This window comes from Balaenoptera physalus (assembly GCF_965194825.1).
Source record: "Balaenoptera physalus genome assembly, chromosome: 9".
Classification (NCBI taxonomy): Eukaryota; Metazoa; Chordata; class Mammalia; order Artiodactyla; family Balaenopteridae; genus Balaenoptera; species Balaenoptera physalus.
Window position 1 is genome coordinate 58,635,421 of NC_138888.1, and position 12,877 is coordinate 58,648,297.

Sequence of the window (12,877 nt, forward strand, 5' to 3'; positions counted from 1 at the left end):
TGTGACTTTATTTGTGTGCCAAAAAGGATAAATTCAACTAAAAATATATATTTGTTGTTTAGATATAATATAGTTTTGACTGGGGGCATAGTGGCTTGCAGAATAACCTTTGAAACGATCAGATGTTTTCAAATCTATGGCCATTCGGAATCTTGGTAACATCACTACTATTTCATTGTCAAGGTGTCTTGGGAAGATTAAAATAATAATAGAGTTGAAATTAGTAGCTGTGTAGGAAAGAGAGTTTCTACAAAGGCTGGAAGGACAAGGATGGTTAAACAAACCTCCACAGACACTTTCTGTAATAGTCACCTCAAGATTGAAATCCTTAATCGCCTTATATTTTTTTGAGGCCAAGAACTGAAAGAGAAAACGAGGTCCCATTTCCCACGTGGATGGGTGATTTAAAGCTGTTTTTCTTGCTGCTTGGGGAAATGATTGAGCATTAGGTTTCCATGTTTATTTTCTTACAGAAGTTTTTCTCATTTAAACGCCTTCAAGCACAGTTTACGCTCCACGCTGGTTTTCTCTCTTTAATTCCAGTTTTGATGTTGACTTAAAATGTAGAGTGCAGAACTAAACTCCGTGCAGAGCATTTGCAAGGCAGATTTATGTGCTAGAAATTATAGATCAGATCAATGAAAAAAGTACTTTTTTTTGAAAAGGGAGTGATCACTAATAAAACCAATAACAACAACAACAACAGCAACGAAACTACAGAAACAAGGTATGATAAGATATGGCAGGGTACAATCACCCGTCTGAAGCTAAAATCAGGTTAAATTTCCAGAGGACAAATCCGATTTCTAGGGGAGTTATTTTTCAATCCTCGGGAAATCTTGGCAGCTTCCAGCTTTTGCAGATACAAACGTGGACACAGAATTCGAACCTATGGATTCTCGCCTCATTTCTCTATCTGTCGGCTCAGGTATTTCTCAAGAGAATGAGGTTCAGACCCAACTAAAACCTTATGATTTTAGCTGTTCACCCAGTGCCAGTCTCTGATCCACGAATTTTAAATTTTTCGTGCGGACGGGGAATCCTCAATTATTTCGCGGTGGGCCTGCGAATCAGAAAACACTAAAACAGTGTCTGAGAATTGCGGAGCAAAGCTTCTTCCCAGGGTAGCGCCCTCGGGCAGGCGGCTCCTGCGCGGAGTCCCTCGGCCTCGGTGGCTCGGACCAGCCCAGGGACAGCGACCTCGTCGAAGCCCCCGCCGCGCCTCCCGCAGGGCCCGCCGCGGCCGGCCGGCCAGGTCGGCGCCGTGCGGCCCATTCTCTCCCCGCGGTGGTGGCCCGCGACCCGCCCGCCTTCCCCCGCGTGGCCGCAGCCGAGGGTGAGCCTGCTCGCGGCCTCCTCACGGTGTCTCGTCACTCCCCGCGCGCGCCCAGGTCTCTGCCCTCCCCGGGCGCGAGGGCTTCTGCGCCCGTGCGCCCGCCGTCCCTCGTGCTGCGCGGGCCACTGCCCCGAGGCCCGGTCCTCGTCTAAAACTTAAGCCAAGATCCCGCCCGAGGGGCCGCCGTGCGTCTGTCGAGTCCCGACCGCCGAGTGGAACAAAAGCGGGATAGGCCCGCGCCGCGGGGCAGACCCGTCCGCCTCGCCCGCGCCGGCCTTCGGACGCCCCGCCAGGCTACCCTCGAAGGCCCGGAGTCTTGAGTAGACACCGCCGGACGCTCTCAGCCGCCTCGCAGCACTACCGTCAACCCCTCAGGCGTGTTCGTCCCACGGGTTAGTTGGGACCTGGCCGAACCTTGCCTGTCCCTCGTTCCTGCAGTTCGTGTTCTCTCGGGGCTAGGCCCCGCCCGGGAAGCCCTAGCTTCGGGGCCGGAGCACGACGAGGGCGCAGAGAGAGAGAGTCAGCGCTGCGACCGTCGGTCTCCACCCCAAATTCATACTAACTTCAGCCGATCCCCCGCCGCCCCCCCGGCGCGGCTGGGGTTCTCAGAGGCAGGCAGGGGAGGGCAGGGTACACACGCGTGGTGGGGGCCAGGCCGCTGCACGGAATAAAGCCCGGCCCCGCGCGGCCACCGACGCCCTCGGAAGGTCGGCCACACCCGCCAGGTGGCCCAGAAGGCCGCGCCGGGCGTCCGAGGTAGGGGTGGGTGCGCCTCGGTGCGCGAAGCGGCCTCCTGCCCAGGGACCGCTCCAGGCGCTCGGCCTCGGCTAAGCGCGCCCGACCTTCCCCAAGGAGCCCAGCCGCCGAGGCTCCCGGACCCCTACCACGAAGGCCGCTTGCTTGTGGGCTGGGAGGTTTGGACAGTGCGCTCTCAGTGAGGACGCGCAGGCCCTGTGGAAAAACCAGGTGGCTGAGACAAGTTCCCCCCGCCCCCGGGACCAGAAGTTAGGAGCGCGGTCTCGGAGGGCTTTGCGCGTCTCAGTCACCAAGTTGTGGCCAGGTCATGGGACAGCTCCCCCAGCAACCCCATACTGGCTAAAGGGCACATCGCGATCCATCCAAGAGAAGGTTCCCAGGAACGACAGCAAGGAGGACACCTTTCTATTCACGTATAGTGTTTATTTATTAAAGGAAAAACAAAAAACAAAACAGTAGAACAAGCCCTCCTCCTCCTCCTCTTGCTGTCTGAGTGAAGGAGGCGATGATGCCAGGTCTGTAATCTACATTTTGTCAAGGGTATGAAATTCATTCCGAAGGAAAAGCTCGATCAATTTATTTTTGCTGCTTGCAATAACACAGCTGGATGATGCTTTGAGCTCACGCTAGACTGGGGCTCATCATTCATTCGCCAAGAACGGGCCTAAATTGTGCCTGTGGGATTAGGTCAATTTTAGTGGATCTACTTCGCCTCATTTGGTTACTAATTGGTTTCTTGTTTTATAAATCGAAATCTCATTTTCAGGAAATTACAAAACCCGTGCAGTCAGTCCATTGAGGTAATCCTTGGGTCAGGGGGTATTTAAATGGAAATGGCTCAACCGAGCACTGAGGGTAAAGCAACAGTGAAACTTCGCCCGGGGTTTCACGTGAAATGTGAGCTAGCCCTTTAGATCCAGGATAGATACATCCCTTCTGATACTACTTATGTAAATATGATAAACCAGACTTTAAGGGAAGAGGGGGGCGGGGAGAAGCAAAATTTATCTGCTAAGTTTAATGTGGCATATCTTGGAAATCTTCCAAAATAGATTATGTTTTCTTTTGTCTTTGGCCACTTTAGCTGGGGAAAATCCTTTCGTCTAAAACCCGATTTAGTTATCGCCTCCCTCCCAGAGCTCCTTTTCTCCTTTGCAAAACCCCGTTCTCTCAGCCTCACGGAATTACAAGAGAATCTTTAGATCTTCTTCCCACTGTAATCCTGCCGCAAAGGGAGTTGGTTTCCTCCTCATTTTAAACAGACAATCAAAGGATTTGCGAGTTTTCTGCGGTAGGTCAAGTGCAGAAATGAAATCTCAGCTTACCCCCCTCGCCAACTGAAATGGGGTGCGGGAGCGCGTCACTGCAGGCAGAAGGTGAGGGGGTCCAGGGAGAGGGGTCTCTGGCCCACTCCGGGCTTTTCGGGAGGTGAAACCCATGAGCAGGGCTTCGAAGGTGTCCTGGGCAGGCTGACGGGAGAGCTCAGCCCTGATATTAGGTCAGGAAAGCTCGGCAAGTAGACGAGGGCAGCCAGTCCCTTATAAAACATTAACCCAGGCATAACCAACCGTGTGACGGAGCTTTCAACCGGGAACAGAAGAGAAGGCGATGCTCGGTGAAAGCAAAAAGTTCCTTAAAAGGTGGTGGTGGGGGGGTGTGTGTGAGGGCGGGGTACAGGAAAGGGCGACGGAGGCCCCTGTCACCCTGCGCCCGGCCCGGCTGCTTATTAACCTGCCGGTAAGTCTTATTTTTCCCTTGTAGGCGCATACTAATGAGGCCGCAGCCCGAGACCGCAACCAGCCAAGGCTGGCGCCGGGAGTTCGGAACCAGTACTTAACCCCGAGCCCAGCTCGGGGGATTTTCAGATGATTCGGGTCGGGAGGCGGCTCCCCGGCGTCCCCAGCCGCTTTGGGGGGACCTTCATAATTTTAGAATAAAGACCTGTGTTGGCTGCAGGCGCAGGCTTCGCACTCTTCCGGGAGCGGAGGAAGACGGGATTCCATACGCAAGGCGGCCGCGACCAGCTCCCTGCACGCCCGAGCGTCCGACCCCGCGCCCCAGCGAAGCGCTGGGCTTTCAGGCCTCGGCTGGGCCCGCGGTGTCCTAGGGTCAGCGCCATGCTGGTCCCGGGCTCTCCCGGCAAGATCCTTTCCCCTTTCCCCGTGCGGCCTCCCCGGCTAACCCCTCCCCCCCCACTTCTTCTGGGTGTGTAGGTGTGATCCGGGATGAAAACATGAACAGGTCGTGCCAGAAACCAAGGAGGATAGCTTGACTGAGACGGGAGGAGCGAAGGGAAGGTGACAAGGCGAAGGGGTGTGTACAGGCGGCTGTGGCGGAGGACCTCCCGCACGGTCCAGGAGGGCCACAGGGATCAGGGCAGTGGAGTCACTCTGGGGAGGAAAACTGGGGCGGGCTAAAGAATCAGGAGGGGTTGCCGAGACGCGAGGGAGGGAGAGGAGTCCGGGCGAGGGGGGGCGGGGAACCTCAGTGTTTGCAGAGCGGTGGGGAGATCGTTAGATTTATTTAAATGTGCAAACACCCAGAAAGACCCGATTCGAGCTTAAGGGGCGCTCACGGTTACTCGTTACCAGGGTTTTGATCGCTAGCTTCGGAAGCAGCTCCTGGCCAACACATTTCAGGAGTCCAACTCTGTGTTTTATTCTGAAAGATCCGCCTCCACCCCCATATTACAATGCGAGTGTTTGTCATTGGGTACTTCATAGTGATTTGTCCCGTAATGCAGTAAATCATCCCCCCCCCATTTTTTGTCATGTTTAACCTTGTTTAATCGTGTAAGCACAAAAAAATTTAACTACCTAGTTACACTAATTTCAGCAGCAACATTGTTAAAAGATATTTCCCATAAGGAGTGTAACCTCGGTCTTGGCAAGTTTCTTCTGCCTTATTTTTCATTTTCTTCCTGAAAACAGGTACTATAGCAGACTCCATATTAATTTTTTAAAAATCAGCCACGGGCATACAGGGAGTTTTATTTTTTAGGCATCACCGGAGAAATGATTTGTGGCAAAGCCTGGAAAGATCTTAACGTGGTAGCATCAAGGAGAGGAAGGGGCAGTCTTTGTTAATAGATGATACCTGGGAAGTAGAGAAGAGGAATGATTATCTACGTCCAAAAGGGAACGAAAATATTGTAAGACGGTGTTAGCACCTGAAAATAAGTGACTTTCAGAGAGCTTTTTCTTGGAGTGGGGAGGGAGCTGAGGTTAGGACGTGGAAAGGAAAGGAAAGGCAGAGGCAGGACTGCGGAGGGTAGCTGGTACTGGAAGCCATCCACAAGCAAACGGATTTTTCCGAAGGGGATTAAAGTCAGAGGCCAGGGAAGGAAAATGGCTGGAGAGCCCCGCAGCCAATCAGAAAGCTCACCAGGACGAGCTGGACTTGGCTCCGCAGTCTCAGGTCGTTCCAGGCGGGCAGCGGTATGGTATTCGCTGGATGTGTGGACACCCTCGGCCTCTTGATAAGGGTGATGAAACTTGGGGTGGGAAATAGTGTCCCTCGCCCTTCTAAGCACACCAGTGAACCTACGCCAAAGTTATCGCTCTGGTGCGGTGTCCGGGCCCCTTCTGGGCACAGACTGTCCCCAAACTCGGCCACTTGTGGTCCTCCCCGGGGCGGGGTGGGTAGGGGCGCTCAGCCAGGACCCTGCCCTTCCTGAGAAGCCCGGGCTGGTCGAGCAGAGGGAGAGGGAGCCTCACTTCTGTTAAACCCGTTAGAAGCTGAGCGGGCAGAGCCGTCATTTACCCTCTCGCGTCCCTGCGGTCTAGGTGGGGAGGGAGCCCGGGTGGTATCAGGTCGTGTGTGCAAGCCTGCCTGGGTGACAAAACCGCGAAGCTAGTCTCACACCGCCAGCCTGGTCGGAGTGCGTCTTTTAAGGGTGTCTCTGTGTCTCCACAGGGCTCGGCGAAGCGTGGGGCCACTCGAGCAGGACCAGCCCCCTGGACAACGTAGGCCGCGAACTGGGCTCCCACTTGCTCCAGGTACTGACTTGGGCCTCCCGGCGGCGCACGTGCTTCGAGGGCCCGGGTGCCGGTCCCCGAGCCAGGATTCTTGTTTTTCGGAAAATGGGATCCCGTCCGGAGGTGGCCGTTTCGCAGCCCCTACGACTCCTTGTAGAGTTAAAATGTTTAGCTCTTAACCTCGCTGGGTGTGGAAGGCGCCTCTCGAGGTGACGGTCGGCGCGTTGGGTTTGGAAGGGAGCCCGGTAAGGCCCGAATCAGGACGGCTGAACGGAGGGAGGGGGCGCCATCTGACGCCATTCAGCGGAGGGAACCGGAGGCCAAGCTGCCGAGGCCGGGCTGCAAAACCGTCCCAAATGAAGAATTTAACCAGGAAATAACGGGAATCTGGTAGAAATGCCCGTCAGGGCTTTAAGTCCACACGTCCCGGATCCAGCTGCGTACGCAACTCGTTTCACCTCCTCCCTGTAGCCCCCGGGATCCCTCCTGTCTCTCCACGCGACCTCACCCCAGGCCTGCCCTGGCCGTGTGCGGACCCTCGCGCGTACACACATACACCTCCCTGAGTAATGAGTTTATCCAGTGTGGAGGCGCCCATTACCGCGCTGTTTGCAGTGTACACCGTTTTAAATTGCCCGTTGCCCGCGTAAGTCGCCTAGCAAATATTTAAAATAGTAAAACTCCCGGGGGCATTTTTAGGCTTGACACTTTTATCCCACCCTGCACCCCCTTATTCTTATTATTCAAGTCCACCACGGGCTTCTCCCGTGGGAGCCTCCAACCCGAGCAGCATCGGATTGGGGACTCTGTGCCGGTTCTCCCTGGACCAGACATGAGCAGCATCTCATGGCAGGAGTGCCGTGGCCTTTCCTGTCCCATCACTACCCTGTGCCTCCTTCAATCCCAGAGGCCAAAAGAGATTTCAGTTTCGTAGAGCAAAGAGAGGCCCTGTGTGAGCATTCCCTCCCAGGCCTGGCCTCCACGCCTCCGAATTTAACTAAAAAGATTCTGTCTCTCCCCTTTCTCAGGAGAGAGAAAGTTGTCTTTCATCAGTTATCTCTCAACAACTGACCCCCACCCAAAGCTCTCCATATTCCCAGCTAACTTTCCTCATCAGCATAAACAAGAGAGCAAAACCCAAACAGTCCCTCACCCCTTCTAGTTCTTGCCCAGTCTTTTTCCTAGTGTTCATCCCAAACTCCTTGTAGGACTTAATGATCCTCCCAATTTCCATTGCTTACTCTGCCCCCATCACTCCCACACCGCTTGCACTCTGGCATCTCTCACAGCTGGTGTGCTCTGCACAGACTTCACTATATTTTGATATCCAGCATAAGATGCTCAACTCTTATCACACCTGACCTTGTTCATTCCACAAACATAGGAGGCCCAACTGTATGCCAGACAGAAAGCCCTGCCCTCATGGAGCTGACATTCTAAGGAGAGCAGCCTTGCAAACCCACACAGGTGCACAGCATGGTATGACAGGTGGTGTAGGTGCCATGGAGAAAAAGAAGAAGGTGAAGGAGGCGAGCTGTGTTTGAGTGGTGCCATTTTAAATGGGGACGGTTGCAGAGGGCCTCACTGGGAAGGTGACATTTGGGCAAAGACTGGATGGAGGTGACACTGCTTACTTGACATTCTGCCTCTCCCTGGGTCTCTAAAGTAGCACAGTTTCCTGGATTCTTCTCCCTCTCTGCCTGCTCTTCTAGGTTTTCCCACTACTGACTGGTTGTAAATGCTGGCATTCCCCCCAAGGTTCCAGCTCTGTTTCTCCTCTCACAGCTTCAGGGCTTGCTGGGGTATCTCAACCAACACCACCACTTCAACTCCTTTCCTCACATTTGCATGACCCCACTGGTTTCTTGTCTAGACACCCCTCCTGAGAGCCAGACCTTTATTTCCTACTGCCAACTGGACACATCCAAATGGAAATCTGCATATACCTGAAGTTTAGCATACCTAAGACAAGAATTCATTATCTCCTTCTTCCAGAATTCCACTCATACAAAAACCCACCAGGCCTCCCTAAATTTTCAATGATCTTGAAGTCAGTCTCAGCTTCTCTTTCTGCCACCACAAATTCCACAATAGCCAGAACCACCTTTGACTTAGACTCTTCCCCCACCTCATCTTCCTTGTGACCACCCAAGTTCAGCTTTGACCATCTCTGATCTCCTCATTTCCACTCTGTCCTCCTATAGATCACTGTTCACATTCTGCCAGGAGGAAAAAAAATAAAAAATAAAGAAAACACATCTAAGCATTCTACTTCCCTGCTTAGAAACCTCTGTTGGAATCTGATGCCTGCAGGAGCATCTCCCAATTCCACAGACTGAAATCTCAAACTCTGCAAAAATCCAGCACCAGTGTAGTTCCTCAGCCTCATCTCTGGTACACCAAACTCATCAAACCTGAATACACCAGATCCAACCTCCACCCACAGTCCCTGCTTTCCCTACGCCATTCCTTCTGCCTAGGGTGCCCTTCTTCCCTTCTCACGTTCAAGCTTCCTTTTCAAGGCTCTGCTCAAACAGCTCTCCTAAAGCCACTCTGGTTCTCCCCCAGGCCTCTGGCCACTCAGTCTCCAGGCCCTCACAGCACTGTCTATTCAGCTGTATGTTCATTATATCTGTCTTTAGGCCAGTTGTCCCTTTTGGACTTCCAGATCCTTGAGAGCAGGATCTGACTCATCCTTATGCTTCACTGCCTGGACTGAAGCCTCATTCACAGAGATAAAGGAACAGTGAAAATCGAAGACTTTTCTTCATGGAGAGCCTGCCAGTTTGATGCATCAATGTAAACACACACATACACACTGTAGCACCACTCTATGGGCTTGCTGCCAGGAAAGCCTCCCATCTCCTAAATCCCCCTCTCCTGGACTCTTTCCAGAGCCACTGGCCAGCTGCCTTCTATCTACAAACTTTTCAAACTGCCAGCCCTTCCACATCTCCCAGTGCCTACTATTTCCCAAACCCTGCTAGCACTCTTTCCATTATAGAATGTCCCACTATGAAACTCTCCCAGACTGACACAGGAAACTTCTGGTTTGCTCGGTGACCATCACCCCAAGAACCTAACCCACCTCTTATCACAGGCTGTGATGTTTTTCCCCCCAGAATGTTTGTGTATGTTCCAGATATGTCTGCTTTGTCCATTTTGGTGAATCCTCAGTCTTGGAGGGCAGTAGCCTTGTCCAACACTTCCTAGGGTGTCGCATGTCCCATGCTTACAAATTTGGAATGAACAAAAGAGAGACTCTTGTGGCTGGTTTTCTTTGCCCTATTTCCTGCCAGGCCCTGTCTACTCCATCACTCTGCACTTCTGGCAGAACATCTCTAACTTCTGTACCCCCACCCCCAATTTCTCTCGATGGCCCAGAGGGCTCTCCATTCAATGGTTTCTGTCTCCCCAGACCTTGGATGGCTTCATCTTTGTGGTGGCCCCAGATGGGAAGATCATGTACATCTCGGAGACAGCCTCAGTCCACCTGGGTCTTTCTCAGGTAGGTGAGTGGTCCACACCTCCAGCCTTCAGCGTTTATAGCCAGGGCTGGAGGCTGGAGGTAGGGTCGGGGTGGGGCTTTCCCAAAGCTTTTATACGTGTTTCTGGGACTGGAAACATCTCAGCTGGCAGGAGGTCTGGATCTCCCTCTTCCTCTACTTATCCTTTAGCATCCGCCCCAAGCCCAAACAATGGCTACCTTTTTGAGCTGCTACCATAAGCCAAAGACCATGGGAGGTGGTTACATACTCAGGTCGTGATGTCTTCACCAGAACATTGCCAGTAAGCTACTACTATTACTACTTCAATTACCATTATTATTCTTTCCTCTCATAGATAAGGAAACTGAGGCTTAGATGGGTTGCAATAAGTAGCAGGCAGCAGAACTGGAATTAGAACTCAGGACCGACTCTAGCGCTGTGGCTCCTGTCCTCATAGCCCTGCGGACCCCCGGCTCAATCTTCCAGCCCCTCCGTGGGGCATCCCACCTCCTCGGAGACGGTGATACCCCCCTCTTTACAGGTAGAGCTGACCGGGAACAGCATTTACGAATACATCCACCCTGCGGACCACGACGAGATGACGGCGGTGCTCACGGCTCACCAGCCCTACCACTCTCACTTCGTCCAGGGTAAGGCGGACGCGCGCCGGCGGCACTCCGGCCCATCGCAGTCCCTGGTAGCTCTTCCTCCGTTAGCCGTGGCAGGGACATGGCGCCGCGCCGCCGGCCTCACGCCCTGCGCCTCCCTCCGCTCCTCTCTCCAGAGTACGAGATCGAGCGCTCCTTCTTCCTGAGGATGAAGTGCGTCTTGGCCAAGAGGAACGCGGGCCTCACCTGCGGCGGCTACAAGGTGCGTGGCTGAGAGGGGAGATCCACGCCCCGTGGCGGCCGCGGCCACCGAGCCTGGTGCAGGTGAACGGGGCAGGACCACAGGCGCGTGCGGCGGCCTGGGAGGGAGGTTCCGGCCGCCGGGACCACAGTGCCCCGCACGTGTCACAGCGCCGGGCGCACCGCCAGGGCCATTAAACTTCGCGAACACCTGGGGACTACGTTTTAAGATTGCGTACGTCTCACTGGGTCCGGGTACTGCCTGGCCGCTGGGGGTCTTAACCTGGGGCACGCAATGGGCCTTAGGGATGTGTAAAGCGTCTGAAACGGTCGGTAACTCCGGTAGATTCTTAGAGTTTACTCACAGCGTCAGATGTTGCCCCCTCCCCTGCCAGAGGTTAAGAACCAGCGCTTTAGCTGGCATCCAAGTTTTTCTTGTTTAACAGCACGAAACATGATCAGAATGCAGGTTCCAGGGCCCCACTTCGCGATCCGGATGCATTAGGGTTGGCCGGCCTCAGGCCTCTGCATTTTCCTCAGCTCCCAAGTGAGCTCACTGGGGCAGTACAGTCGTACAACTTGAGACACGTTGGAGCCCCAATAACTTCGGACACTTCAATGCGCGGGCCTGGCCCACAGGCGTTTGTGGCCGAGGAGAGTCTCCAAATGTTTCAGTCCCTTCGCCCCCTTTTTGGATGTTTCCTGGCTGTGGCTGAGTCTCCCACCCTCACCGTCCGCCTCAGGTCATTCACTGCAGCGGATACCTGAAGATCCGCCAGTACAGCCTGGACATGTCCCCCTTCGACGGCTGCTACCAGAACGTGGGCCTGGTGGCCGTGGGCCACTCGCTGCCTCCCAGCGCCGTCACGGAGATCAAGCTGCACAGCAACATGTTCATGTTCCGCGCCAGCCTGGACATGAAGCTCATCTTCCTGGACTCCAGGTGGGCGCCCGATCAGGGCGGGAAGGGGTCACCCCTAGCGGGAGGGCGGCCCCCGCTCAGTCACTGAGAGCTCCTCGTCTACCTTGTGAGCCCATTTTGCAGATGAGGCGACTGACGGGGCCCTGCGAAGTGAGGGTGGGCACTCAGCGCTGAGGCGGCTGTCGAGGGTGGGGGCGGCCCAGCAGCCCGCGCTCATCCCGCTGGGGTTGCTCTCCGCAGAGTGGCGGAGCTGACGGGATACGAGCCTCAGGACCTGATTGAGAAGACCCTGTACCACCACGTGCACGGCTGCGACACCTTCCACCTGCGCTGCGCCCACCACCTGCGTAAGGCGCCACGCTGCCCGGCCCGGGGCGGAGGACGGTGGGGGGACGGGAGGGGGGTGGTAGGAGAGGCCCTGCGGGCCCCTGTCCCAGCACCGGCCCCACCTCATTTCCCTCCTCATCCGCGGGCCCTCACACAGGCCGAGGGAGAGCTTCTGAGTTTCTGGGTGAAGTTCTCCCAGGAGGGGTCTTGTTCTCCTATTGATAGCCGCTCCCCTCCCCCACCAAGATGGAAACGGAAACCGAGGCTCGGCCACTTGGCTCACGCGCGTTGACTCGCTTCAGCTTTGGATACAGCTTTGCTTTGAGTTTAATCTCCCAGAAAGGGAACGTGAGCATCGGAGTTGAGCGACCCAGACCCTCCCTTCCGTAGGTAGAACATCGAGTGCCGGGAATCCTCCAACTTTAAGTGTTGCCCTCTTTGCTAACCGTGAGGGACCGGAGCACTCGCTGCAAATGAACAGGACAGTCGGTTCATTTGGGAACGTTCTGGTTGTCTCTTCCTCCTGCCCTGGGAGCAGTTATTAGGGCTCACGGGGGACCCGCCCTCCCACCGCCAGGGATTACATTTGGACCGGTTCAGGAGCGAGTCCGTTCCCCATCAGCTGCCTTGTGTCTCTCCATCAGTGCTGGTAAAGGGGCAGGTGACCACCAAATACTACCGGTTCCTGGCGAAGCACGGCGGCTGGGTGTGGGTGCAGAGCTATGCGACCATCGTGCACAACAGCCGCTCGTCCAGGCCGCACTGTATCGTCAGCGTCAACTATGTCCTCACGTGAGTGCAAGTCCGGGACCCCTTTGCCCACTGCAGGCGACCCTGGTTTCCACGAGGGTGCAGGTGGTGGGCACGGCCGGGTTAGGCGAGACTGGGGTCCGCGGGGGACGCCGGTTTTGACCCTGAGCGCTGGCTGAGGGGCAGCTCCAGCACTTTCGCCGTTATGAAGAGACTCTCTTACGTTCTAGAGAAAGATTTAGGACTTTTCCCATCCACAGTCCATATTTGCTTTCTACTCTCTCTCTTTTAACCTTTTAATCTAACTCTGCATTAAATAAAACAATGCGGCAGGAAAGAGAGAGAGAGAGAGGAGGGTCCCACGTACGGAGCCGTTTATAGTTAATAAACAGGACATCTGTTTCACTTTTTCAAAGCTGGGTTTGAAGTTCTTAATTTTAACCAGAGTCTCCAATCAAAGTTAAGAGTTCTGA

General features: G+C 54.6%; 1 protein-coding gene and 1 long non-coding RNA gene across 10 annotated transcripts in view; one reads left to right on the forward strand and one right to left on the reverse strand.

Annotated features, from left to right (window-relative positions):
• Positions 1-12,877, forward strand: part of SIM1 (SIM bHLH transcription factor 1) — a 94,771-nt gene that overhangs the window by 26,059 nt on the left and 55,835 nt on the right. For 8 of the 9 annotated variants that reach the window (XM_082475192.1, XM_082475186.1, XM_082475190.1 and 5 more), the window contains 7 exons: positions 6,008-6,090; positions 9,488-9,577; positions 10,099-10,207; positions 10,342-10,427; positions 11,149-11,348; positions 11,568-11,674; positions 12,299-12,446. In XM_082475192.1, the coding sequence (XP_082331318.1) occupies positions 6,008-6,090; positions 9,488-9,577; positions 10,099-10,207; positions 10,342-10,427; positions 11,149-11,348; positions 11,568-11,674; positions 12,299-12,446 (823 nt within the window). Of the gene's footprint in view, positions 1-3,836; positions 5,244-6,007; positions 6,091-9,487; positions 9,578-10,098; positions 10,208-10,341; positions 10,428-11,148; positions 11,349-11,567; positions 11,675-12,298; positions 12,447-12,877 lie in introns of those variants that run through there. The other variant, XM_082475194.1, reaches the window with a different exon arrangement.
• Positions 2,495-3,740, reverse strand: LOC309667233. The gene is made up of 2 exons (XR_014267645.1): positions 3,418-3,740; positions 2,495-2,767 (listed from the first exon to the last, which is right to left on the reverse strand). It is a non-coding gene; the product is annotated as an uncharacterized lncRNA (long non-coding RNA).